The sequence below is a fragment of the Hylobates moloch genome, unplaced genomic scaffold (assembly GCF_009828535.3).
Source record: "Hylobates moloch isolate HMO894 unplaced genomic scaffold, HMol_V3 SCAFFOLD_18, whole genome shotgun sequence".
Lineage (NCBI taxonomy): Eukaryota > Metazoa > Chordata > Mammalia > Primates > Hylobatidae > Hylobates > Hylobates moloch.
The window spans coordinates 77,539,178-77,566,731 of record NW_026652293.1 but is presented as its reverse complement, the minus strand read 5'-3'; the positions used below and the strand labels follow the sequence as shown (position 1 = coordinate 77,566,731).

At 41.8% G+C, this 27,554-nt stretch overlaps 1 protein-coding gene across 6 annotated transcripts in view; it reads right to left on the bottom strand.

Annotated features, from left to right (window-relative positions):
• Positions 1–27,554, bottom strand: part of EFCAB2 (EF-hand calcium binding domain 2) — a 161,531-nt gene that overhangs the window by 52,845 nt on the left and 81,132 nt on the right. For all 6 annotated transcript variants that reach the window (XM_032136987.2, XM_032136988.2, XM_032136982.2 and 3 more), the window contains one exon: positions 16,054–16,126. In XM_032136987.2, coding sequence (XP_031992878.1) covers positions 16,054–16,126 — 73 coding nt within the window. The remainder of the gene's footprint in view (positions 1–16,053; positions 16,127–27,554) is intronic.

The following is a 27,554-nucleotide window of genomic DNA, read 5'->3' as shown; positions in this document are numbered from 1 at the left end:
AGAGTCAGTCAGGTGTTTTGATGGGATCACAGCCTGGAGTTCTTAACTTCCATTTCCATCGAGAAATCATCAGGCCATCTCTTTTCTCATAACAGCATTATTTATTTTAATGCTGAACCCACTAAATAGGCACAATAAAACACACCGTGAAAATTCATTTCTCCCCAGCGACATAACAATCAGTCAATAAACTGAACCATGTCATGCTTCACAAAAAACAAGATAATGTCAGTAGTTAAGACGGTTTATAAAGCATCTGCATTTCGACTAGTTCCAGGTCACTAAATCAGATATACATGCGAATTTTTAAAAACTGTTTGTAGTAAAAAATATAAAAGCCACGAGATAGTCCACATTAGGCTCTAATTAGTATATATACAAATTTTGACATAAACTATGTTTCAAAACCAAAACATAAACACAATTTAGAAAATGTTTCTCTCCCTTGAATAGAATAAAATCACAAAAATTAATTGGCATTTACCAAAAATGTTGTCTTTACAAAGAAAAAATTTTAAAGCCACTTACTTTAGGAAAAGTATTTATTCTAAAGATTCCAGAGGCTGTTGTGCAACCATGAGGCTACATGAGTCTTCTGGGTTATAAATTCCTTTCCTATTTAAGTGCAAGTGTTAAAAATAGATGAATCACCAGAGAGTCTAAGAATCAACAGGTGGCTAAACCCGGTACTTAGTAAGGTCCCTTCCAACTGAGAGTTTCTCCAATTTGAAGAGATGGGGGAAAGGCTGCAGCAGTGCCATTTTATCACTGTTGCATCAGGCCATTAATTTCCCTGTTTTAATCTTCTGAGGGTGGGGTTCAGGGGTGCCAGCTACACTAATTTTTTCATCCTCTCCAGCTCCAGTTTCTCTACTTAAGTGTGAGTGCCGCTCCCCACGCCCAGTAGAGTTTTCTTGTATTTGATCGAGGCAGCAAGTGTTGGAGGAATCATCTCACTAAGGTACTCTTCAACCCCACTCAGACCAAAAACAATGATTTAAAGTTGTGTTGCAATATGATTGGAGGAAAAGCTTTATTCTGGGTTGCGAGTAATTTAAGCAAAGGAGCAGTGGTTAACACAATAAATATCTGAATATAGTGATGAACAAAAAGTGACCCTCCTTTCCCTAATAAGAAAATCCCCTAAAGGAGTTTTGGTCAAGTTAAATATATAAACTTTACTACGTCCACAGATATATTTAAGATCATGTATATAACAACGTTAATTTAAAAATATTGCTCTTTACTTTTACATTTTAAAAAGCAACTTTGTTCAGACTTTCAACATGCATCTTCAATAGTGTCTTTGTGACCACTAGACAACTTTTTGAATGATATAATGCAGTTTTCTTTTCGTCTTTTTCTTGTTACAGAGATAATACATGTTCTTTGTGGAACAGTGAAAAATAGAGATGAGCGCAAAGAATACAAATCACCCTGGGATTTGATCCTGTCATCTACAGATCACTTCTGTATATACAGTGCTGGAGAGTTTTGTTTTAGTTTTATATTTATTAATACAATGCTATATCCACATATTATATTTGTGTATGTATTACATATACATGTATATATACATATTTTAGCAAGAAATAGAATTCTAGCTTCTTTTTTTTTTAACTTAACACACTGTGAACATATTATCAAGCCATTAGTCTTTTTTTTTTAATTAATATACTTGAGTTTGTTAAGAGTAGTTTTAGGTTCACAGCAAAATTAAGTGGAATGTCCAGACAGTTCCCATATACCACGCCCCCTCCCCCGGATTGCTCTCCCCATCCCCAGCCTCCCCTACAATCAGCATCCCCACGAGAGTGGTACATGTGTTAAAAATTAATGAAGCTGGCCGGGCGTAGGAGCTCATGCCTGTAATCCCAGCACTTTGGGAGGCCGAGGTGGCCAGATCACCTGAGGCCAGCAGTTTAAGACCAGCCTGGCTAACATGGTGAAACCACACTTCTACTAAAATTACAAAAATTAGCTGGGTGTGGTGGTGCATGCCTGTAGTCCCAGCTACTTGGGAGGCTGAGGCAGGAGAAACGCTTGAACCTGGCAGGCAGAGGTTACAGTGAACCAAGATCATGCCACTGCACTCCAGCCTGGGCGACTCTGTCTCAAAAAAAAAAAAATTAATAAAGCTACATTGATACCTCTTTATTACCCGAAGTTCATAGTTTTCATTAGGTTTAATTCTTGTATTGCTCTTGTATTGCTATAAACACTTGATACTGGGTAATTTATAAAGAAAAGAGGTTGAATTGGCTCACAGTTCTGCAGGCTGTGCAGGAAGCATGGTGCTGACATCTGGTTGGTTTCTTGGGAGGCCTCAGGGAGCTTCCAATCATAGTGGAAGGTGAAGGGGCAACAGACACATCACATGGCCAGAATAGGATCAAGAGAGAGAGTGCGGAGGGAGGAGCCACGCAGTTTTAAATGACCAGAGCTTGTGTGAACTCATAGCTTGTGAGAAGTCATTTATCACCAAGGGGATGGCCCAAGCCATGCCTGAGGGATCTTCCCCCATGATTCAAACACCTCCCACCAGGTCCCATCTCTGACACCGAGGATTACATTTTAACAGGAGATTTGGGCAGGGGCAAATATTCAAACTATATTGCTCTTGGTGTTGTACATTCAATGGGTTTGGACAAATGCATAACGGCAAGTCTCCACCATGATAGTATCACACTGAGTAGTTTCACTGCCCTCAAACTCCTCTGAGGCCAGGCATGGTGGCTCATGCCTGTAATCCCAGCACTTTGGGAGGCCAAGGTGGGTGGATCACTTGAGGCCAAGAGTTTGAGATCAGCTTGGGCAACACGGTGAAACCCCATCTCTACAAAAAATTTTAAAAATTAGCTGGGCATGGCATGTGCCTGTAACCCCAGCTGCTTGGGAAACTGAGGTGGGAGAACTGGCACTCCAGCCTGGGTGACAGAGTGAGACCCTATTTCAAAAACAAAAAGAAAAAAGGTTTCTTTGATGTATTTTCATGGCTTGATAACTCATTTTAGTGCTGAATAATATTCCATTGTCTGGATGTACCACAGTTTATTTATCCATTCACCTACCAAAGGACATCTTGGTTGTTTCCAAGTTTTGCCAATTATGAATGAAGCTGCTACAAGCATCTGTGTGCAGGTTTTTGTGTGGCCAAAAATTTTCAATTCCTTTGCGTAAATAAAAGGAGAGTGACTGCTGGGTCATGTGGTAAGAGGGTGTTTAGTTTTTTGGTTTTTTTGTTTTTTTTTTTTGAGAAAGAGTCTCGCTCTTTCACCCAGGCTGGAGTGCAGTGGCGCAATCTCGGCTCATTGCAAGCTCCGCCTCCCGGGTTCACGCCATTCTCCTGCCTCAGCCTCTCCGAGTAGCTGGGACTACAGGCGCCCACCACCACGCCTGGCTAATTTTTTTTGTATTTTTAGTAGAGATGGGGTTTCACTGTGGTCTCGATCTCCTGACCTCGTGATCCGCCCGCCTCGGCCTCCCACAGTGCTGGGATTACAAGCGTGAGCCACCGCGCCCGGCCGAGGATGTTTAGTTTTGTAAGACAGTGCCGCACTGTCCTCACCAACGGTGAAGGAGAGTTCCTGCTGCTCCACTTTCTTGTCAGCATTTGTTGTTGTTGGTGCTTTGGATTTTATCCACTCTCATAGGTGTGTGGTGACATCAGTCTTTTATGACACACTTGTAATGACTGCACAGCATTCCACTCCACAGACTGACCAAGATTTGTTAAACCATTTTTGTGTTAGTGGACACTCAGGTTGTTTCCAGTTGTTGTTACAAACATCCGTGTGACTAACATCTTTGAAGTAAAATCTTTCTGTTTGTTCTCAATACAGTATCTCCTCCAGAAACTGATCAACGAGCTTGTACATTTTTTTAGCTTGTTGTTAAGTATTGCTAAAACGCCGTCCAGGAAGGGAGTATGAATACCACCATTTTTTACTGCTATTAGTAATGTGTAAAAGTGACAATGCCAGGAACTTACCACTTTTAGAAACTCTGCCAATTTCAATATCCAAGGTTCATTATTTGTAAGTTCTGCCTTCCATAAAGCACGGACACGGACACAATTCAGACAAGTTCCTTGCCATGTTATAGCAACGACGTCCTTTCCTCCAGATTCCGATACCTCATCCCTCATTTATGTCTGTGATCTCAACAGAATTGCCTTTACCATCCATATTTCTACCAACATTCTGTTCTTGTCTACATAGATAATCTCTAAGAAGATTTAGGCTCTCTCTACAGATCTCTCCCCTGAGCCCTCATCAGAATCACCATTAGTGCTCTGTTCACAGCAATCCAGGCTTTTCTAGCATACATCTCAAAGTCTTCCAGCCTTGACCCATTATCCAGTTCCAAATCCACTTCCACATTTTCAGGTATTTGTGATAGCAACAGTCCCACAAAGATCAATTTCAGTCTTAGTCCAATTGTGCTGCTATGACGAAGCACCTTAGACTGGGTAATGTATAAACAGCATACATAACAGCTTGCAGTTATGGAGGTTGGGAAGTCCCAGATCAGGGTACCAGCAGCCTTGGCGTCTGGTGAAGGCCTGCTCTCTGCTTCCAAGATGGGGCCTTGAATGCTGTGGCCTCCAGAGGGGATAAGCACGGTGTTCTAATATGGCAGAAGGGATGCAAGGGCAAAACGGGGCCTAGCTAATTCTCTCCAGCCCTTTTATAACATTGCTAATCCCGTTCATGAGGGATCTACTCTCTCGACTTAATTGCCCCCTGAAGGCTCCACCTCTTAATACTATCTCTTTGGGGTTTAAGCTCCAACATATGAATTTTGAAGGGGCACATATATTCTGACCACAGCATAATAGAAACATGGCAATTAAGTTTTACTGAATAAAAGGGATAAATAAAACCACTTAGGAAAAAATTACCCAAATGTACAAAGGGCTCCTAGCTGTCAGATATGACCCACGGAAAGGATGACTATAAATTATTCCAATCTAACTTCTTACTACCATCAGACTGGTTTGTCTAAAGTACAATCTCCTTCAATAAAAACAAATATGAATTAAAATAAAATAAAATGCAAATCTCGTCATGTTATTCTCATTTAAAACCCTTCAGTAACCCATCACTGCCTTGGCTTGCTTCACAAGGCCCTCTGACATCTGAAAAGGGCCTATACTTTATTCAAATAATGTTTAGCATGCAGTATCCATGACATTAAAAATTGTTAGCAACCCTTACCAATAGATGAATGGATATGTAATATGGAATATTCATTTAATGGAATATTATGTTTCTATTTATTAATATGGTTATTGCCATATAATTAAATATTAGGAAGCAATTGCATTCCTATTACAGTAGAATATTGGCATGGAAAATATTAATGATATTAATATAGGTGTCCCTCTGTATCCATGGTGGATTGGCTCCCGGACTCCTCATGGATACCAAAATCTGCAAATACTCAACTTCCTTATATAAAATGGCACACTATTTGCATCTAACCTATGCACATCCTTCTGTATACTCTATTTGTTTATTTTTTATTTAGAGACAGGGTCTTACCCTGTTGCCCAGGCTGGAGTGCAGTGGTGCCATGATAGCTCACTACAGCCTTAAACTCCTGGGCAAAAGTGATCCTCCTATCTCAGCTTCCCAAGTAGCTGGGACCATAGGCACACACCACCAAGCCCGGCTAATCTTTAAAAATTTTTTTGTAGAGACAGGGTCTCACAATGTTGCCCAGGCTGGTCCTGAACTCCTGGCTTCAAGCAATCCTCAAGCCTCAGCCTCCCGAGTAGCTGAAACTATTGGGGTGCACCACCATGCCCAGCCCATCTTAACCATTTTTAATGTACAGTACAGCAGTGTTAACTACATGTACATTGTTGTGTAACATCTCTAGAACGTTTTCATCTTGCAGAACTGAAACTCTATACTCATTGAACAGCAGCTCCCCTTTTCCCCTCTGCCATTCGCTGGCCACTACCGCTCTATTTTCTGTTTCTAGGAACTGGGCTATTTTAGATACCTCACATGCAGTATTTGTGCATTAATATTTATAACTAAGGTGACCCTCAAACATGGGTTTGAAATCCATGGGTCCACTTCTCCATGGATTTTCTTCTGCCTCTGTTACTCTGGGACAGCAAGACCAAACCCCTCCTCTCCTCCTCCTCAGCCTACTCAGTGTGAAGACAATGAGGACGAGACCTTCATGATGACCCACTTCCACTTGTAGGATAGTAAATATATTTTCTCTTCCTTATGATTTTCTTAATAGTATTTTCTTTACTCTGGCTTACTTTATTATATGAATTCGGTAAATCATACATATAACATACAAAATCTTTGTTAATTGATTGTGTATGTTATTGATACAGCTTCCAGCAATGGTAGGCTATTGGTTTAAGTTTTGGGGGAGGCAAAATTATACTTGGATTTTCAACTGCACGGGGGTCGCTGCCTTGAACCCCCATGTTGTTTAAGGGTCAACTGTAGTTTGTTTTACTTAGCATAACATCCTTAAGTTTCATCCATGTTAGAGTAGAACAGGATTTCTTTCTTGAAGTGTTGGTTTCTAAAAACTAGATAACAGAAGGGAAAAATCATTTTGATGTAATAGTGAGTGAAAAAGGTAAAATATTCTGGTTGTGTTTGAGTGATGTATAGAAGAGAGATCATTCCCTTCTTTTTTTCTCTTGTGCAATTTAATCAGCATGCATTTTTATAATGAAAACTTTGTAATAACATGGAGATATAATTTGTGATATAATTAGGTGGAAAAAAGCAAGATTCAGCATTTTACCTACTGAATTATACTATAAGATTATAGTTCTGCCAGGTATGGTGGCTCACATGCTCACCTGAAATCCCTGCACTTTGGGAGGCTGAGGTGGGAGGATCTCTTGAGGCTAGGAGTTCAAGGCCAGACTAGGCAACATTTCAAGGCCCCGTCTCTAAAAAAAAAAAAAAAAAATTAGCTGGGAGTGGTAGCATATACCTGTAGTCCCAGCTATTTGGAAGGCTTTAGTCCAGGAGTTCAAGGCTGCAGTGAGCTATGATCGTGCCTAGTACCCCAGCCTGGGTAAGAGAGTGAGACCCAGTCTCTAAAAAACAGAATACAATAGCAACAAAAAATTACAGTCCAGTTAAAAACCTACACAGAAAAATAATATGTAAGGAAGTGTACCAAAATATTAACAATGATTATATTAAGGCGATGGCATTGTTGGAAAGGAAATTCCTATTTATTTAAAATTTTTTGTAATCTGGATATTACCTATACAACAAGAAATCTGGAATAAAACCACATTTATTAGTCTATTGCTGTGATTGTTTCTGTTCGATATAAAAATACATTTTATTTCTCTAATAAAGAGAAAACCACTTTTGCAGATTTCCCTGGGTCACGTTTTCCTGCTGCTGATCACAGCTTTAGCATCGTTTAATGTTTTCCTACCAATTACAAATAAGCAACACTCTCAGTATACGCTTTTTACAATATATTCTCCTTATTGCCCCAAATTTACCTGATCCTACTCAGAAGTAATGGCTGGATGGCAGCCATTACTAACTAATCTGCAAAGTACCATCAGCTCTATAATTAAATTCCAGCATCTAACACAAACAAAAATTAGAGCAGATCAATTCCGTTCTCCCCTATCTCCCAAAGGCAGGATGTGTAGGAACAATAACAGATAAAACATTTCATATCACCAACTACTTCAAAATAAGAACATAATTACTCCCACCCTTTCTCATTCTCTGAGAAACTTGATACAGTCAAATTCCAAATGATATAAAGTCCCAGGGCTCCTCCAGAAGCTCAATGATAGAGTCCGGCTACAGGCTGATAGAAATTCCCACTTCACCAGGGTGTGGATTACATGGATCTTGTTCTACTAACTCAAAAGCCAATTCTGAAGTTTCAAAGAAAAAAAATCCAAGGATACTTAACCAATTAAGAATAATGAAAGATGGAGATTTGGGGCCTCTGGGGCTTGTGGTGTGCCTGGAGTAGTATGATACTTTCCATCCAAGTGGAAAAGTGTAGGAAATGATTCAGTAGTGTCATTACATTATTTTAAGTGGTTACTAGCGAGTATCTATCACACTTTGACATCACAGTTGTCTCAACACTATAAATGTAACATTAAACCACTGACCACAGATATAAAGAAAACTCTAACATTTATTTATGGGTTTCCTCGCTTAGCGAAATGAGTAAGGACTGAATACCATCTCAAATATTTAAAAATGCATGTATTGGGACAGGCGTGGTCAGGTTGGTGGGCACCTGTAATCCCAGCTACTCGGGTGGCTGAGGCAAGAGAATCACTTGAACCTGGGAGGTGGAGGTTGCAGTGAGCTGAGATCGTGCCACTGCACTCCCACCTGGGCAACAAAGTGAGACTCTGTCTGAAAAATAAGTAAATAAGTAAATAAATGCCATTGCAGTCATTCATGGAGAAATGAAAGGCTTGGACTAAGGTGATGGATGTGGAAATGATGAGAAAGAGTTAAATTTATAATGTGAAGGTAGAGATGACAGAAATGTGTTGATGTATTATAATACTGGATTTTTTCCAGAAGTCCAATTTCAATTTCTTGTCACTGGTGAGTTTAATCCAGTTGCATTTATTATGATTTTTTTTTTTTTTTTTTTGAGATGGAGTCTCACTCCATTGCCCAGGCTGGAGTGCAGTGGCACAATCTCGGCTCACTGCAAGCTCCACCTCCTGGGTTCACGCCATTCTCCTGCCTCAGCCTCCTGAGTAGCTGGGACTACAGGCGCCCACCACCACGCCTGGCTAATTTTTTCTATTTTTAGTAGAGATGGGGTTTCACCGTGTTAGCCAGGATGGTCTCGATCTCCTGACCTCATTATCCGCCCACCTCGGCCTCCCAAAGTGCTGGGATTACAGGTGTGAGCCACCACGCCTGGCCTATTATGATTATAAGTACCATTATCTTGTGTTTTCTAGATACTCTGATTATTCTATGCTTCCTTTTTGTCTTTTTGGACTGACGGAATGCCCTCTAATTCTTTTATGCTCTATATCAATTTGGAAGTTATGCATTCAGTTTATACTCTTTTGTAGTTACCCTTAATATTTAAACATGCATACTTACTTCACTCCGATGTTTGTATTACATCTTATATGCTATAATTATCAGTGGTTTAGTTCCAACACTTAGTAATGCTCTCTTTCTAAAGATTATTACAATATCTCATTTAGATTTATATTATTAATACTTTTCTCAGGAGTACTGTTGCTATTTTCTGATTAATCAAATATCAATGAAATTTCCGGGTTAAGGAGGCAAACTGTATATCTGCATCTAACTTTACTCTCTCTCAAACCTTATTAAAATTGCAGTAAATAAATATTTGTTAAAACAATCATACACCTACTTAGGAAGAATTAGGAAAAAATATAATGGCAATAAAATTTTGGAAGCTGTGAAGTAGATGGATGAGTGACAATAATCTAGTAGATCTAGAAAACTGAACCCAAGACAGTAGTGAGTCAAGAATCCTCAAAAAGCATTGGTTACTTCTGGAAATGAGGGTGAGGGAGCAGGAACTAAAATTAGGGGAACTAGGGTAAAATATGTTTGAAAAGCTGTGAATTCCCTCTCAGTTTTCCCCACTAAGTGACTGCCTCCCCCCATCCCCACAGGAGTTTAGAGATTTACCTTCTAAAGAGTGTAAACAGAAGGTGTCTGAACTGGCAGCTAGATGCTTTTGCCTCCCAAGCAGATTGAAGACTCTATTCCGAGGAATCAAGCCTGCACGAGAGAAAAATCCCCAACACTCCGATGCGGGTGATTCCCAGATTACCCAGTGATGAAGTTTAAAGTTGACAAGTTCCATGCACGTGTTTGTTATGAACTGACAGCCAAGGTTTATCAGACACGGAGGAAAGCTACTAACAAAAGCAAAGACCAGAACAGACACAGATATCAACCTGGAGAGAACTTCAAATAAACTACCACTATTCTCTTCAGAGATCTGAAACAAGAACAGGATGCTATTTAGAAAAGAACAAAAACAAGCTACTGGAAATTTAAAACACAACAGAAATGAAAAACTCAATAAAAATACTGCAACAGAAAGTTCAAGAAATCTACCAGAGAGAACAAAGAGACAGAGATGGAAAATAAGTGAAAAATAAGAATATTAGGCTGGGCGCGGTGGCTCATACCTATAATCCCAGTACTTTAGGAGGCCAAGGTGGGCGGATCACTTGAGGTCAGGTGTTCGAGACCAGCCTGGCCAACATGGTGAAACGCCATCTCTACTGAAAATACAAAAATTAGCCGGGCGTGATGGCATGCGCCTGTAATCCCAGCATTTTGGGAGGCCAAGGCAGGCAGATCACTTGAGGTCAGGTGTTCAAGACCAGCCTGGCAAACATGGTAAAAACCCTGTCTCTACTAAAAATACAAAAAAAAAAAAAAAAAAAAAAAAAAAAAAAAAAGAAGAATATTAAAGACTAGTCCAGAAACACAAAAATGAATAATAGGAGTTCCAAAAGAGAGAAAAAAAAAGAAAACAAAATAATTGCAAGAAAATTTCCTGGAACCAAAAGATACAAGTCACTAGTTTGAAAAGGCCCACCAGGTATCTAACACATTAGATATGTGTTTACACCAACGTAAATCATTGTGAAATTTAAACTCTGGGGAAAAAAGACTGTCCAGGGTTTCAGGAAAAAAAAAAAAAAATTAATGGTTATATACAAAGGATTGGGAACCAGAACGGATTTGCACTATCTCAATAGCATTACCAGGAACATGAAGATGAGGAGTGCCTTCAGAACTCTTACTGAAGACCTGAAAAATCCAAATCCATTTAATGAAGAAAAATCCACTGAATGTAGAATTCTATATCCAGCCAAAGATTAGCATAATCACTTTCAAACATACAAATCTCAAAAATTTTACCCCCAAGGCACTCTTTCCCAAGAAGCTATCAAATAATGTGTTAAAATGCTAGAGGAATTAGAAAGAGGAAAACTTGGGACAGAAAAAAGTCCAACCCAGAAGGAAAACAGTGACTCCCGGGAATATCACAAAGATCCCAGAAAGATGGCTGTGCACAGGTGTCGAGGTCAACCATCACACGTAAAGGGACAGTTTTGTTAAGGACTGTCATTACCATGGTCTCCCTGCCATGGTATCCTCTTCTGATCCAAGAACAGAATTCCAGGATAAGCCTGGCCCAGTTCTTATCTATCACTGACCTATCTTTACCATGTGCTGGTCAAGTTTCTGCTCACTCTTGCCCCACTCCTTGGATCTGATGAGGACCTTCATTTCATTCCTAAGTAGTTTTATACTTTGATCTAATCCTGAAAGCCAGGGGTAGGCCCTAGTAAGTTTAGAAATAAAATATATAGAGCAGCCAACTCCTTTTGGTCATATTCTACTGGACACTGAACACCTGATTCGCATTACAGCTCTTCCAGACGACAACTATGGCAGCCATGAAAATTCAATTTTCTTTCTCTTTTTTTTTTAAAAAAAGAAGTTGAAATCTGGGCCGGGCGCAGTTGGTCACGCCTGTAATCCCAGCGCTCTGGGAGGCCAAGGTGGGCAGATCACCTGAGGTCAGGAATTCAAGACCAGCCTGGCCGACATGGTGAAACCCTGTCTCTACTAAAAATACAAAAATTAGCCAGGTGTGGTGGTGCGTGCCTGTAACCCCAGCTACTCGGGAGGCTGAGGCAGGAGAATCACTTGAAGCCAGGAGGCAGAGGTTGCAGTGGGCCGAGATTGTGCCACTGCACTCCAGCCCGGGTGACAGAGTGAGACTCCGTCTCAAAAAAAAGAGTTGAGATCTAGCTCTGTTACCCAGGCTGCAAAGCAGTGGGTCACGGTTGTGCCTCATTCCTGAGCTCAAGCAATCCTCTCACCTCAGCCTCCCAATGAAATGCACCTCTTAAATCTACAGTTGCAGGAAATGTAATTGAATGATGATCCTAGCCATCATATTTGAGCCAAGGCCATCCATCCAATGGGCTGCTCCAGGCAATAATGAAGTGTTAAATCCCAGCATAATCTGGCTGAGGAAGTGCTGGGCCTAATAAGGAAAGAAAAAGACTATACACCAAAATCGCAAAAGGAATGAGAGAGGAATTGGCTCCTGAACTAGGAGCTAGGGGAGTACCCCTGAGATTGGATGAGAGTGCTTGACCAAGAGGCCTGGAATATAAAACTGGATGAGCAAGAATTCATCGACTTCAGGCACTTTCTCAGGACACAGACTTAACACTCTGGCGAGGACCCTAGGAGATGGGGCACACTTGCTGCGAGGGTGACACCTGGAACAAGGGACGCCAAACCCTGAGTGAAGTGGCAAACCAAGCTGACGGAAGTGGGAGGGCAGAATGGGTATCTAATGAGTCAGAAGACTCACTGGAGGATTCTGTTCCATGGGAGGGCTCAGATGCACTGCTCACCAAGGGCATCAGGCTGGTGAGAAAGGCACTAGTGTCACTAAGTTCTGTGATGGTGTCTTCTGCAAGCCAGGGTTGACTAGATTAGCTAATTGTAGACCTGGGTTTGTTAAACCCATGGAATGATTTGCTAGCCAGCTCTCCTATACCCAGGTAACAGAGGCCAAGCAGAGTTGTTTGAGCACAGAAGGTAAGAGGCCTCATATAATGAGCAGACAGATTGAAGAGGGAGTCAAGGGGAAAGGTGGAGATGGCTAATAGAACATAGCATGCTCAGGAGCAAAACAGACGGGCAGCCAACAAAGGTGCTGCCTAACATCTACAACCAAAAAAGGGCAAGGATGGGGAAGTGGAGGCTGCAGATGGTCACCCCAATAAAAAGTCATAATCCGTGCTTAGTTCCTAAGCCTGAGTCAATAATCTGACCAACATAGGTCTTACTTTTAAACCATCTTTTAGTTTTCCTTTGTAATTAGTTGAAGTTCTCCATAATTCCACTTAGGTTGGAACTTCAAAAGACAGACCTCTAAATAACCTTTCCATTTGTATGAAAATGCCATTATCTCCTTCCAGCTCCCATACCCTGAAGATCCTAGAAGGCTCTAACTTAATATTAAAAGAAGGATTATTTGGTAGCCTATATGTCAGTAAGATTTTTCACTAATCCTTCTCACAGTTGCCAGTTTTTGTGATATTCCAAAAGGCAGAAAGTATTTGCAGGAAGTTGCTATTTATAGAATATGAACTGTATGGATCAAAGTTAAATGATTTTTTAAATGATCTATTTCAAGAGAAACACCAGATTTGAAATTGATCTTCAGGAAGCAAAGGGCTGAAAGTTACAAAAATTAAAGAGAAAAGAATGTGTCTACACTAAAGTTCAAGGACATGACAACCAGGGAATTTTACACAGGTTTCAACTTTTTATACAACAACTTTTTGTTTGTTTGTTTGTTTGTTTGAGACAGAGTCTTGCTCTGTCACCCAGGCTGGAGTGTAGTGGTATGATCTCAGCTCATTGCAACCTCTGCCTCCCAGATTCAAGTGATCCTCCTCCCTCAGCCTCCCAAGTAGCTGGGATTACAAGTGTGTACCACCACACCCAGCTATTTTTTCTATTTTTAGTAGAGACAGGATTTCATCATGTTGGCCAGGCTGGTCTCAAACTCCTGGCCTCAAGTGATCCACCTGCTTCAGCCTCCCCAAGTGCTGGGATTACAGGCGTGAGGCACTGTGCCCAGCCTTATAGAACAATTTTAAAGCATATACACACATGCATTTAACTAGTTTGATCTCTGAAGCTATTATAGAACATTTAGCAATATGACATTTACCCTTAGATGTTGACTTTTATGGGGCTTTGATTTTCTAAATGTGTTTACATGTATTCACTATTAAATGTATTTAAATATGTACAAATAGATACTTGTATTTATCAATTTAAATTTGTGATTTTTTTCATGTGCTTTTTTCCCACCCATTTATTTGGAAAAGTTCTTAAAAGGTAGTTATACCCAAAGCTGTTTATCAGTAGAATTTAATTAGAGTAAATTGTGTTGGTATACAAATATAGAAAAATATTTACAGAGCTTAATAGCTCAGTGACCCCTATTGGTACATAAGTATTATAAATATGTGTAATTTTCAAAGGGTGTGTCATGTCCCTTAAAAAGGGTAGAAATAAAATAAAACTTTGGACCTAAGCACCCACTGTGGCTAATTGCCCAAACCAGTGGAGATTATTATCCTAGAGAACCACCTGCAGTGCAAGCAAACTCAAGTATGTACTGCATGCCAACCAAGTAACAGCTGATCCCTCAGTTATTAAATTTAATCCTCATAAAAACATTTTCATATTATTATACTCCTTTTGCAGATGTGAAACCAAGCTTTGAAGGATTAAGTGGCTCACCGAAGGCCACATGGCTATAAGTGGTAGCTGAGGAGTTTGAACTCAGATCTTCTAGTACTAGATGTGGTATTTGTTCTACTTTGGCACAGAAACCCAGAGATCAGGAGTTGGCAACCTTTTTCTGCAAAGGCCAGATGATAAATATCTTAAGCTTTCCAAGCTGTAGGTCTTTGTTGCAACTACTGAACTCTGCCCATGTAGTCAGGAAACAACCATAGATAATATACAAATAAATGAGTTTAGCTGTGTTTCAGTGAAACATGCACAGGTGGTGGGCAGGATTTGGCCAGGGGCCATGATTTGCTAACTCCTGATAGAGATTAAAACATACAAACAAACCATAGAGGGACTAGACTCTGGAGATCCTCCTTTTCTGACCTTCGGAGGTATTTGTCATTATTGCTCCACTTACTATCCTGAGCATGTGATGATGATTTCGCTGTAAATTCGTCCTCTAGTTCTTACCTCTTCCACAGTGCCAGCTTGCTTTTCCCTAACACTAATTCCAGCTTTGTGCAGAAACACTTTAAGGCAGTAATCAGTATCTTTTTTTAATGTGAGCATCAATTCAGGAAAAACAAGCTTTTTCTCTTACTCTTGGTAAAAATAGCTTTATTGAATCCCAAAAGGTAAAAACAATGTGTTCTTACAACTTAGATTCCTTTACTGAATAATTCCAAATGCTTCAAAAAATTGCTACTGCTTTTTGGTCACCAAGGTGCTAATATCTGTGCAGCAGAATCATCTTTCTAATCTTCCCCTCCTTAACTTTACATAATGCTTTAGGATTCAAAACATGCATTCTTGTACCTTCTTTCATTTATCTTTGAAGCAAACTTGGAAGTAGTTATTATTACGGAGAAACTGATACTCAACAGGGGTTAAGTGACTCACCACAGTCACAATTCCTTCTCTCCAACTTAATACTGAACAAGGAGTTGCTGCGCTAGGTGCAAAATAAAGAGAGAAAATTCCACTTCCTTACCTGTCTCTCTTATCCCCTTTGCCATCCCCAGACTCCACTAAAATCTTTGTGCCTAGATAAGCAATTCTGAAAAGATTCTTCTGGCCAGGTAGCTTTTTCGCCTTAAAGTCTCTGTTGCTGAACCGAATGCTGCATTTGAAATGAGATCAGAGACCTTTCTGGAAAGTCAAACAGAGCATGAAGCGCTCTCATCTTGGGCTGCTCGTCCACTGCCTTATGGGATCGTTCTCTCCATGGACTCATCTCCACTATTACACATGACTCGTTTTTAAACTTCTTAGACTCTCTGGTCAATGTAAAGTTCATTCCTGATATTTTATTCTGCTTACTACTTGTTCTAAAATACAGTTTTATTTCCCCAAATAAATAACAATTCCTTACTGTCTCTGTCAATAGACTTTCTGCGTACGGTCAGCCCCTTGCATCAACTGGCCTCTCTTCAACTAATTTTACAGAGAGGATCGTTTCTACAGCGGGTTCTTTATTTGATCAGTTGTGTTATTGTTCATATTCATTTCTTCAAGATCTGCTCTTCATTCTTTCAGATTTTGTTGGTTGGCTAATATGAATGGTTATCCTAATATTTCCACTGAGCACATTCAGTAGTTTAGGCCATTTTTATTAGTTTCAGGTAACGATTGTTTTTAATTACAAGGAGTAGCTGTCACACAGAGAACCGGCTGAATGAAACCTTTTCGCCCCACTCACCTCTGCAATCAGATCATGCAGCTCTCCTTCAGTAGGGCAGCATCCTAATGACCTGATAATTGTTCCAATCTCTCTGGAAAAAAAAAAAAAAAAAAAAGTTTTCAATGGTTTTAGAATCTAAACTCTGAAAAGGCCATGTTTCTCCAAATTATCTCAGAGCATATTTTGTAATGTAGGAAACCAAATCACTCCGATATTGCCTCATGATTAAAAAAGATGTTTTCTGGGGAAAGAAAAAGGAGGATAAGTGAACCAAAGAAAGATGAAAGAAATGCTTTCATTGACTGGCAAGTGCCTTGCCTGGGCCAATATAAAAAAGTTCTAGAAGGAAAAAGAAACGGTGGCCATGTACCAACTGACTTTAAGTGTTACTTAACCCTTTTGAGCCTCAGTTTCCACACCTGTAAAATGGGGACGATAATGACTCCCACAGAGTTTTGTGGTGAAGTTGACATTAATTATCAGAGTGTTAAAAGCATGGCCTCTAGCGCCAAACCACTAGGGTTCAAATCCCAGCTCTGTGACTTACTAGATCGGAGAAGTCACCTACCTAATCAATGTGTGCATAAGCCTAGCTGGTAGGTAAAACACAGTGACTTCCTTCAGACACTAAGAACCAGGATGGGGGACACACTAAGGGTTAAATAAGAAGAGCTATCATAATACAAAGCACATCTCCCGGCAGAGCAGCTACTCAATAAATAGTAGTTATTCACCTCTCCCTGCCCCCATCATAACATAGTTCAATTCCACAAATAACCTAAGAAAAGTATAAATGCTATTCAACACTGTCTGAATATTCAGATGGGGATGTGTAATTGATTACAAAATATTTCCATTCAAAATTATCAAAATTAAAGTTGTAATGTTTGAATGTTAATTTCACAAATATTCACTTGACTAGAATAGTTAATTTATTCACCATTCTGGATAATTTTAGTGGTATTATGTTTACTCCCTATTTTACAAAGAAAACATTTTAAATAAGAATTTTAAATTTCTTCACTGAAAGAGGTTGCAGAATGAGTATCAACTTAAAAGTAAAACCTGAAGTCAGTAACTGTGGAATATAGGATTCTTTTCACTTACTGATCTTCCTTCTTAATAAATGAAGGGCCAACAAAACATGTACTATCCTTGTGTCAAGTATATTTCCTTTTTTCCCCTGTTTGCTTGTTTTTTTTTCTTTCATATAGCAAAGACATTATTATTATTATTATTATTATTATTATTATTATTATCTTTAGAAAGGGTCTCACTTTCGTTGCCCAGGCTGGAGTGCAGTGATGCAATCTCAGCTCACTGCAGCCTTGACTTCCCAAAACTCAGGTGATCCTCCCACCTCAGCCTCCCAAGTAGCTGGGACTACAGATGCGTGCCACCAGGCACGGCTAATCGCACATTCTCACTCTTACTGCAGGCAAGAGTTTTGAAGGAGGGCAACACAATCGCACATTCTCACACTTACTGGAGCTAAATAAGTTGGTCTCAGGGAGGTAGAGAGTAGAATGGTGGTTACCAGAGGCTGGGAAGGGAAGAGGAGAAGGAAGACAAAGAGAAATTGGGTTAATAGGAACAAAAATATAGATAGAAGGAGTAAGTTCTAGTATTTGATAGTACAGTAGGAAAATTAGAGTGAACAATAATTTATTCTATTTTCAAAATAGCAAGAAGAGAAGAATTATAATGTTCCCAACACAAAGATAAACGTTTGAGGCGATGGATATCCCAATTGCCCTGACTTGATCATTACACATTGTATGCAGGTATCAAAATAGCACATGGACCTCATAAATATGTACAGCCATGGTATATCGACTTTTTAATTACCAAAAAAAAAAAAAAAGATTTTTGAAGGAGACAAGATGGGGAAAAGACAAATTCTAGGCCCATGCTAGACCAAACAGCAGCCATCAACTACGTCTGGCTATTATGCATTTGAAATGTGACTACTGCAAATGGAAACGTACTGTCAGTGTAAAATACACACTGATTCCAAAAGCTTAGTATGAAAAAAGAAAATGCAAAATAGCTCATTAACAATTTTTAATATTGGTTACATGTTGATATGATAACACTTTAGACACACTGGGTTAAATAAGATACGTTGTTAAAATTAATTTTACTTGTGTTAAATTATTAGGTTCGTGCAAAATTGTGGGTTTTGCCATTAAAAGGGCAAAAACTGCAATTACTTTTGCAGCAACCTATAAGTTTCGCCTAAAGCTGCCTCCTTACGTGTTTTAAGCTTGACCTAGAGGTTTCTGCATATATAGTGAACTGCAACCTAACTGGATGTTACAACAGACATAACCTACTCATGCCCCAATCACAGCGTTTTGGCCAATCACAGCCAATGGTTCAAACCTTGTTCAAAGGAGGCCAACTTCGAGCTGTAACTACGCCAGCTGTTTCTGCACCTCACTTCCATTTTCCGTACATCACTTTCCTTTTTTTGGAGGGGTGAGCTGATTCTCAGATGGTTCTTTGCACAATTAAATTCTGTTAAATTCAATTTGTCTAAAGTTTTTCTTTTTCTTTTACTTTTTTTTTTTTTTTTTTTTTGAGATGGAGTCTTGCTCTGTCGCCAGACTGGAGTGCAGTGGCACAATCTTGGCTCACTGCAACCTCCGCCTCCCAGGTTCAAGCAATTCTCCTGCCTCAGCCTCCTGAGTAGCTGGGACTACCGGCAAACGCCACCACGCCCAGCTAATTTTGCGTATTTTTAGTAGAGATGGGGTTTCACCATGTTGGCCAGGATGGTCTCGATCTCTTGACCTCGTGATCCACCCGCCTCGGCCTCCCAAAGTGCTGGGATTACAGGCGTGAGCTACCACGCCCGGCCTTGTCTAAAGTTTTTTTCCAACACCTGTTTCTTTTTTACTAAAAAAACGTGGCTAACAGAAAATGGAAAATGATATACTATGCAAACTCGCTCTGGACAGGGATTTCTAGGGAAGAGCTTCCATCGGGAGTCAGACTGTGAGAAGGGCGCAGGTAAGGAGAAAATGAGAATTACACTGTGCTGTGTCAGCAACAGAAGCCTCCGTGTTCCTCTCTGGGGCACTCCCAGCTACTCAGGAGGCTGAGGCAGGAGAATCGCTTGAACCCAGGAGGCAGAGGATGCAGCGAGCTGAGATGGCGCCACTGCACTCCAGCCTGGGCAACAGAGTGAGAGTCTGTCTCAAAAAAAAAGTACTAAGTAAATGTAAGGTATGGAAATTTGTGTCACAATCTCACATACGGTACTTGAGTAACCTGAGTATAAAATGTCTACCTGGGGTACAGTATTGACAGGATACACAAGGAGCTGGTAACATTAACTGGAGGGTGGAGAATGCCTTGGAGGAGAGCGGGTGGCAGGGGCAAAGGCTGGAGGAAGTCTTTTCAGCATCTACCTTTTGAATCTTTTGAATTACAAACAAATGAATACATACATTTTAAATTAAGTAACTTAGTCCCAGCTACTAGGGAGGCTGGGGCAGGAGGACGACTGGAGGCCAGGGGTTCAAGGCTGCAGTGAGCTATTACACACCTGTAAATGGCCACTGCACTCCAGCCTGGGCAGCACAGCAAGACCCTGTCTCTGAAAACATTTTTTAATCAAACAACTTACAACTTCATAAAATGAATATTCTGGACCGATGATAAAAGGCTATAATTGTCTTAAACACATAAGAGAAGCACAGTCTGACCCAAGGATAGGCAGCGAGGGGCAAGAAGAGCAAATAAACCTAAGCTAGAGTCAGAAGGAGTCATCAGACTTCATGAGGGAGAGGAAGGTCAAAAGAGTTAAGAATTTCTTATCAGTTGGTAACGAGTTACCGATATCAAGGACTGCATCAATCACTGAGTTCAGAAAATGGAAGGAGAAACAGGCCAGGCGCGGTGGCTCACATCTGTAATCCCAGCACTCTGGGAGGCTGTGGGTGGGGGGATCACTTGAGGCCAGGATTTCGAGACCAGCCTGGGCAACACAGCAAGACTGCCATGTCTACAAAAAAATTTGAAAATTAGTCGAGTGTGGTGGCATGTGCCTGTAGTCCCAGCTACTCAGGAGACAGAGATGGGAGGATCAGTGGAGCCGAGGAGTTCACGGCTGCAGTGGACTATGATCCTGCAATTGTACTCCAGCCCGGGTGCAGAGTGAGATCCTGTCTCTAAAAGAAATACCAATAAATGTGCAAAATAAATAAAAATAAATTTTTAAAAAGGAAGTTAAAAAATTTGGGTGGAGGGAGATGAAGAGTTCAATCTAGGACATGGTGAATTTCCAACATGCTTGTTCTTGCTGGTTATGCCATGAAAACCCCGGCCTTCTCTCAGGGTTACGTCGCAGTGAGCAGCCTCGAGAGATGACGTAATGTCTCCCTCCAGGCCAAAGAGCAGGCTTGCTTCCTGCTTGCTATAAAAGCAGTAGATATCCCCTGTTCTGTTCCCTGAAATTCTCTGTTCTGAAAACTCTGTTCCCTTTCTGTAATGCCACCCATTGCCTGTGCAGGCATCCAGCTGGGCCCATCACCAGGAAAAGGTGAGGGCAGGAGTAACTGTCACCCACAAGCTGATGCTCATGTTGCCTGCTGTGCCAAGAGGAATGAAGTCCTGTGTCACTGACCCAGGAGTCTCAAGTCTTGTGGCAACATCCATGAAACAGTAACAAGCTAACTTACTGGCTTACAAGTAGGGTAACGTCGAACCACAGACTTGATACTCATAAGAGTGTGAAGTGCAGGAGAAGGATCTGGCTGGAGACATGGATCTGGTCATGAAGCCACAGGAGCAGAAGAGCTCCTCTACGTAGAATGTATTGGCTGGGAAAGACAAGGAAGAGGTCTGAGGAGTACCCACATTCAAGGAATGATCCAAGAAAGAGGAACCTGCATGAGAGATGGAGCAGAGGAGCCAGAGAAGGAAGTGAACATCCAGGAGAGGGCCGTGGCATGGAGGCTAAAGAAAAAGAAAATACAAAGTCATCCTTGGCTTTCCAATGCTGCTGAGAGGTCAAGGGAGGTAAATTATGAGAAATATCCACTGGAGTTAGTAAAACAGGAGATCAGCTGTGATTTTGACATGGGCACTCTCTGTTGAAGGTGGAGGAGAAATTAGATTGCAGTGGGTCAAGGAGGATCTAAGAAGGGAAGGGGAGAAGTCAGGCGTGGTGGTGGATGCCTGTAGTCCCAGCTACTCATGAGGCTGAGGCGTGAGGATTGCTTGAGCCCAGGGGAAGTGGGGGCGAAGGTTGCAGTGAGCACAGATCGTGATGTGAACAGCCACTGACTCGGCACTCCAGCCTGGGCAACATACACAGACCCCCACATCAAAAAACAAACAAACAAAACCCCCAAAAAACAAACAGAAGTAAAGGGGAGGGAAGCGGTGTCTGGAGAGGAACATGATGTTAAAGAGGATGTTTTTTCTTTTTTGATCCTGAAGACCTGAATGATGTGAGCATATTTTAATGCTACGGGGAATGAGCCCGTGCACAGAAGAAGGCTGATGAGGGCATTGTTCGCTGGCTGGGTGGGTTTCCTGAGGGGTGGGAAGGCCTGGGCCAGGCACTCAGTGCTCAGTGTTCTTCCAGCCACCCCCATCCTAGGTCCTGCCACCTGCAAGTTGCTACATGTGAGAGAACGGCAAGTTCTTCCCTATCATAGGAAATTTCCCTCTCCCTCTTCCCACATCCCCTTGAGGAGCCCATCACCATCTTCTTCTCTGCTGAGCGAATCTGCTATGGTCTCACCTGCCCGGGGAGACCCCAGGAAACAAAGCCCACACGATTGACATCTTCCAGGCATTCAGCAACTTCTTTCTCTCTAGTCTCGAATCACAAAGGCCTGATGATGTAAGAAAAAAAGGCAAAGATTCTTTTGCTGATGAGGCCACAGTGGCCTAAAGAACAATACCACAGCTTCCTCAAGAACTCACACTGTACACCTACAAACCGCTCCACTAGCTCACCTGTATCTCATCTACCTTCTTCTCTTTTCCTCCACTGCACTGGACGAGGTTCTTTCCTCTTGTGGAGAGCTCATCTCTTCACTGAGCTCTGGGGCCCTGGAAGCTGTGCTAAGGCTCCCTGTGGCTGAGCCTGGTGCAGACGACCTGGATGCTGTCCCTGCCTCAGGCCTAGACAGCTCATGAGCGCAATGCTTTTCCTCTCTCCAGTTTCCCCCAGAGGCTGCACTAAGCCTTGGGGTCCCAGAACAGCAAGTCTTCTCTGAGTATCATTGATGGGTTCTTGGAAGCTGCAACTGAAAGCAAAAGGACGTATAACAAAACCATTTTTTTCTCATCAACTTTGTAACAACATTATCAAAGACTTGCCGTACATCATTTCATTTAAAGTCGCAGTTTCCAACAACTGATTGAAAGGTTAAGAGAAGACTTACTGTACAATATAAGAGATGAAAAGAAGCCACGAAAACTACTAATATTAACTTTTTATCGGTCTTGACAAGTAGGGGTACAAGATTGAATCGGACTTAGAAAAGTAATGTGACTTATCTGTTATCTCAAGTTTTATCATACAATTCATATCTGTATCCCTAGTTTGTCTTTGGAAATGGCATGATGAAGAAACTCGCATATAGAGACTTCTCTGTCCTCTGTGTAGTACAAGGCAAGGTCCTCTGCTGAGAGTGAACGGGACGGAAGAAAAGAGACAGTCTGAGCTGTGTCTGGGCTCCCTCCAGCACTTAACATCACCACAACTTGCCACCAGGCGTGTATATCTCAAGATGCAAGCCCCCTTCTCGCTCTCACATTCTAAAACCTGCACTTCTCCAGAAGTGCTGGATATTTCTGGGTGCTCCCCAGAGGCCCCCTCTATTCTTCTCCACCTGCCCAGTTTCTCCAGCCGGCTGACCTCTGCTTCTGTGCCAGGCTTCCTTGCCTCAGGCTCCCTGCTTTGTGCAGTCAACAGGAGGCATGGCATGCATCTTCTACTGCTGTGTAACAGGCTGCCTGCCACAGAGTGACGGAATCAACAATGGCTTATTCTTTTCCGCCATTCTGCGGGTTGGCTGCGTGGTTCCTCCGCTAGTTTGGCCTGGGCTCTCTCATGGAGCTGTGCTTGGCAGTTAATCTACACATGGCTGCTCAATCCTCTACACTCAGCCACTCATAATGGCCACTGTCACCACCCTGAACTCTGGGCCCTTCACCCTCCATCCTGCCTGCTGTTAGTCCATAATCCTGAACATCTCTAATTTTCACGTTCTTTGTTCCTGCAAAGCACTGCTGCAATAAATAATAAAATAAAATAAAACAAATAAAATAAAATAAAATAAAAAACCACGGCCTATTACAAATTCACCCCATCCAACATCAAATCTGTCCTGGGTGTTGCCTAACAATCCACTCAGTCGTCTGTTGACTTCCTGGCAAACTCCCTCAAAACAGCTATTCTGGAGCATCTCTTGCCTCAAGCTCCAAAATACTCACTCCCTTCATCTCAGAAAACGTCCTTATCACCCATTTCACTCAACAGATGTGAACTGCACGATCACTGGATGCTATGATTAATCCTCATGTCACCTTTACAGTCGCTGACTTTGTACCACTTTACAGGAATGTCGTATAGCTCTTGCCTCGTGCTCTTAGCCTTGGAGAAATAAAAAGTGCTCCTCCTCAAAGAAGCAAATCTCCCTCTTAGTTTTTCGTGTCCACACTCAGCTCTTGTTCTTCACACACTTGCCTCTCCCTCTCAGCATCTTCATTCTTTTCTTTATTAGCTGTTTCCTCTTTTGCCTTAAAATATTCAGGTATCTTCCTTATCTTGAAAACACTTGATAGGTGCTTCGCCACTCTATTCTATTTCCCGGCTTCCTTTCACTAATCACAACACTTCTTCTACATGGCTTATCTTGTAACTGCCAGCTTCATGTCACACTCATCCACCCCATACCTCATCGCGTTGCAGAATCCTGCCATCACTAGCTCTCCACTGCTCAGCCAATCAGCCAATATCTCCCTCCCACTCCCTCCTTTCCCTCCTCCTGTCCACTTCCCTTTCTCCAATAACCTCCTTACTGTCCCCTACCCCCAAGCTTCTGGCTGCAAGATAATCTCCATGGTTTTGTCTTCCTTTTTGGTGGTGGTGGGGGGATTGAGGGGATGGGGTCTGCTCTGTTACCCAGGCTGGAGAAGTGGCACGATCACACTCACTACAGACTGAAACTCCTGGGCTCAAGCGATTCTCCTGCTTCAGCCTTCCAAGCAGCTGAGACTACAAGTACACACTATCATGGCCAGCTAATTTTTTTTTTTTCTTAATAGAGACAGAGTCTCGCTATGTTGCCCAGGCTGGTCTTGAATCCCAGGCTGGTGGGATCAAGTGATCCTCCCACCTCAGCCTCCCAAAGTAGTGGGATTACAAGCATGAGCCTGGCCAGGTTGCTACAGTTTAAAATATTACAGAAGGTGGCCTGGGCAACATGGCAAGACCCCATCTCTACCAAAAATTTTTTAAAAATTATTGGGGTATGGTGGCGCATGCCTGTAGTCCCAGCTACTCGAGGGAGGATTGCTTGAGCCCAGGAGGTTGAGGCTGCAGTGAACCGAGATCGTGGCACTGCACTCCAGCCTAGGCAACAGAGTGAAACCCTGTCTCAAAGTAAAAAAATAAAATATTACAGAAGGCTAAGAGAATAAGCAGAATCTTAGACCTGGACAAAAAGAAGACGACTGACCTCAATAAGAGCACTTGCAGAGGAGAAAAAGAGGAAGAAAAACCTCCAAAAGAGAGCCAGCAAAAAGAGAATTGAGATCACAAGGATAGAGTACACCGCGGAGGAATAGGGCTATTAAAGAGAATGCACATCCTATCCCACAGCTGAGAGTCCCACAGCACTTACTGTGTGCCAGGGACTGTCCTGACACAGTAATCCCTACATTCACTCACTGAACCTCACGACAACGAGGAGGTAGGTACTATTATTGTCCCCACTTTACAGACAGAAAACTAAAGTTCAGAGACATTAAACAACTTGTCAGGGATCACGTATAGTTAATATTCAAGCAATGACCCCCTTGGCACTAGGGAAATACAGGAAAGAGCTGGGGAGAAGTCTGACAAGAAGGATGAGTAGAAAACGCGGATGAGGGCCGGGCGCGGTGGCTCACGCCTGTAATCCCAGGACTTTGGGAGGCCAAGGTGGGCAGATCACCTGAGGTCAGGAGTTCGAGACCAGCCTGGCCAACATGGTGAAACCCCATCTGTACTAACAAGAGCGAAAATCCGTCTCAAAAAAAAAAGGGGGAAAGAAAAAAGAAAAAAAGAAAACGAGGATAAGAACAAAAGAAAGTCACTCACAATGGGAGAAAAGCAGATTAAGCAGCTTTCTGGCTCAAGAATGAACATCTCTATGTCTTCCAGGAGGAACGGTCCTTGCATCCCTCTCCCCTTATACCAGGATCATGATCTGCATGGATGTGAGCAAAAATAGCCTCTAGCTATCAGGTTCGTATTAGCAGAATCCAGTTCTACAGTGACTTATTACGCGTGCCAGACTCTGGCGTAAGGTCCTTTAAACATTCTTCCTCACTTCTTCCTCATGACAGCTTTGTGTGATACGTACTATTTTACAGATGAGGAAAAATCAGCCACAGAAAGGTTAAGGAATTTTCCCAAGATCACACCGGTAGCAAATGGTGGAAACGGGATTCACACACACAGTCCAGCACTCATGCTACCTGCCACTGCAACTGCTGCCTCTCCTAAATCTCAATCGAGCATTCGGACTTAAAGGAGAACTTCTTAACTATAACACAGTGCTTCCAAAGAAAGCTGTGGATAATCCCCCCCCGCAACGGGAGCTTTGACGGTAGATCCAGGGCCGCACATTGTTGACCCAAGTGACAAATTTGGCCATCAGATATTTTTGTTGTTGTTGTTGTTGTTGTTTATTTTTTCTTATTACAGTTTTTTTTTTAGTCTAGGATTGGCATGTTTATTTGTTTAGGTGGGGCATACATACATGTCATGAGTACAGTATGAACTCTGTCTGATTCTCACTTTTATATCACAGGCTGGCCCCCATAAGAATTTGGATCTACCACTCCCAGAAAATATCAGTTTTGTACTGTTTAGAAATGTACCTGCAAGAAGCAGAGGAATGGGCCAAATGACATCTTAACCCAAGTGCTCTGACTCTAAGATTATTTTTAAGAGCACACACAGACACTGTGGCTTATGTAAGAGAATGTTCTTGTCTTAGAAGACCCACACTGAGGCTGGGCACAGGGGCTCACGCCTGTAATCCCAGCACTGTGGGAGGCCAAGGTGGTCGGATCACTTGAGGCCAGGAGTTGGAGACCAGCCTGGCCCACATGGAAAAACCTTGTCTCTACTAAAAATACAAAAATTAGCCAGGCGTGGTGGTGCACACCTGTAAGTCCAGCTACTCGAGAGGCTGAGGCATGAGAATCACTTGAACCTGGGAGGTGGAGGTTGAGTGAGTCGAGATCGAGCTACTGCACTCCCATCTGGGGGATGGAGTGGGACTCTGTCTCAAAAAAAAAAAGAAAGGAAGGAAGGAAGACCCCGGTGGTGCGCACCTGTAGTCCCAGCTACTTGGGAAACTGGGCTGGGAGGACCACTTGAGCCCAGGAGTTCATGTCCATTTCCCACCTGGACAATATAGCAAGACACCTTTCTCCAAAAAAAAAGAAAAGAAAAAAGAAAGAAGATCCACAGTGAAGCATTTCAGGGAAAGGTTACAATGTTTACAATTTACTCTCAAATAGTCTAGCAAAATGGTGATGATAAAATAACAATAATAATAAAATGTATAAATACGTATGTGTGTTTGTTGGTATATAGAGAGAAACGGGGGAGAGAGGGAGAAGGAGAAAGAGGAGGCGAAAGCAAACGTGGCAGATCATGAGGGACTGGCGAATCTGAGTAGAAGTGCGCAGGAGTTCAGGGCCACACTCTTACCGTTTAGAAGTTTGAAATTTTTTAAATAAAAAGATTTTATTAGAAAAAAACAAGATAAGCACATTTCACTCTCATCCATCAAAACCACAGTAAATAACAAAGGATAACAGAAATCCCGCCTCATATACATAAACTATTCATAAAACAATTTACTCTTTTGTGTTATACTATCTATATCACTTTGGCTTGAAAAGCTGGTTATGAAGGATGTCTTAATCCTCAGTTTCATAATAAAGTATATTAGTTACAACATCTTCACTCAGTACTTCAGAAACTTGGCAACCCTGGATAGACCTAAAATCTTGTTTCCTGAAGTGAAAGTTGAGATGAGGCTGTGTATCAGTCTACCATTCCTTGCAGGGAAAAGAAAGGCACAGTGGACCCTTCAACATGGTGTGAACAACACAAGTCCACTTAGATGTGGATTTTCTTCTGCCTCTGCCACTGGAAACAACAAGACCAACCCCTCTTCCTCCTCCTCCTCCTCAGCCTACTCCATGTGAAGATGAGAATCAAGACCTTTATGATGATCCACCTCCTCTTAAGGAGTAGTAAATATATT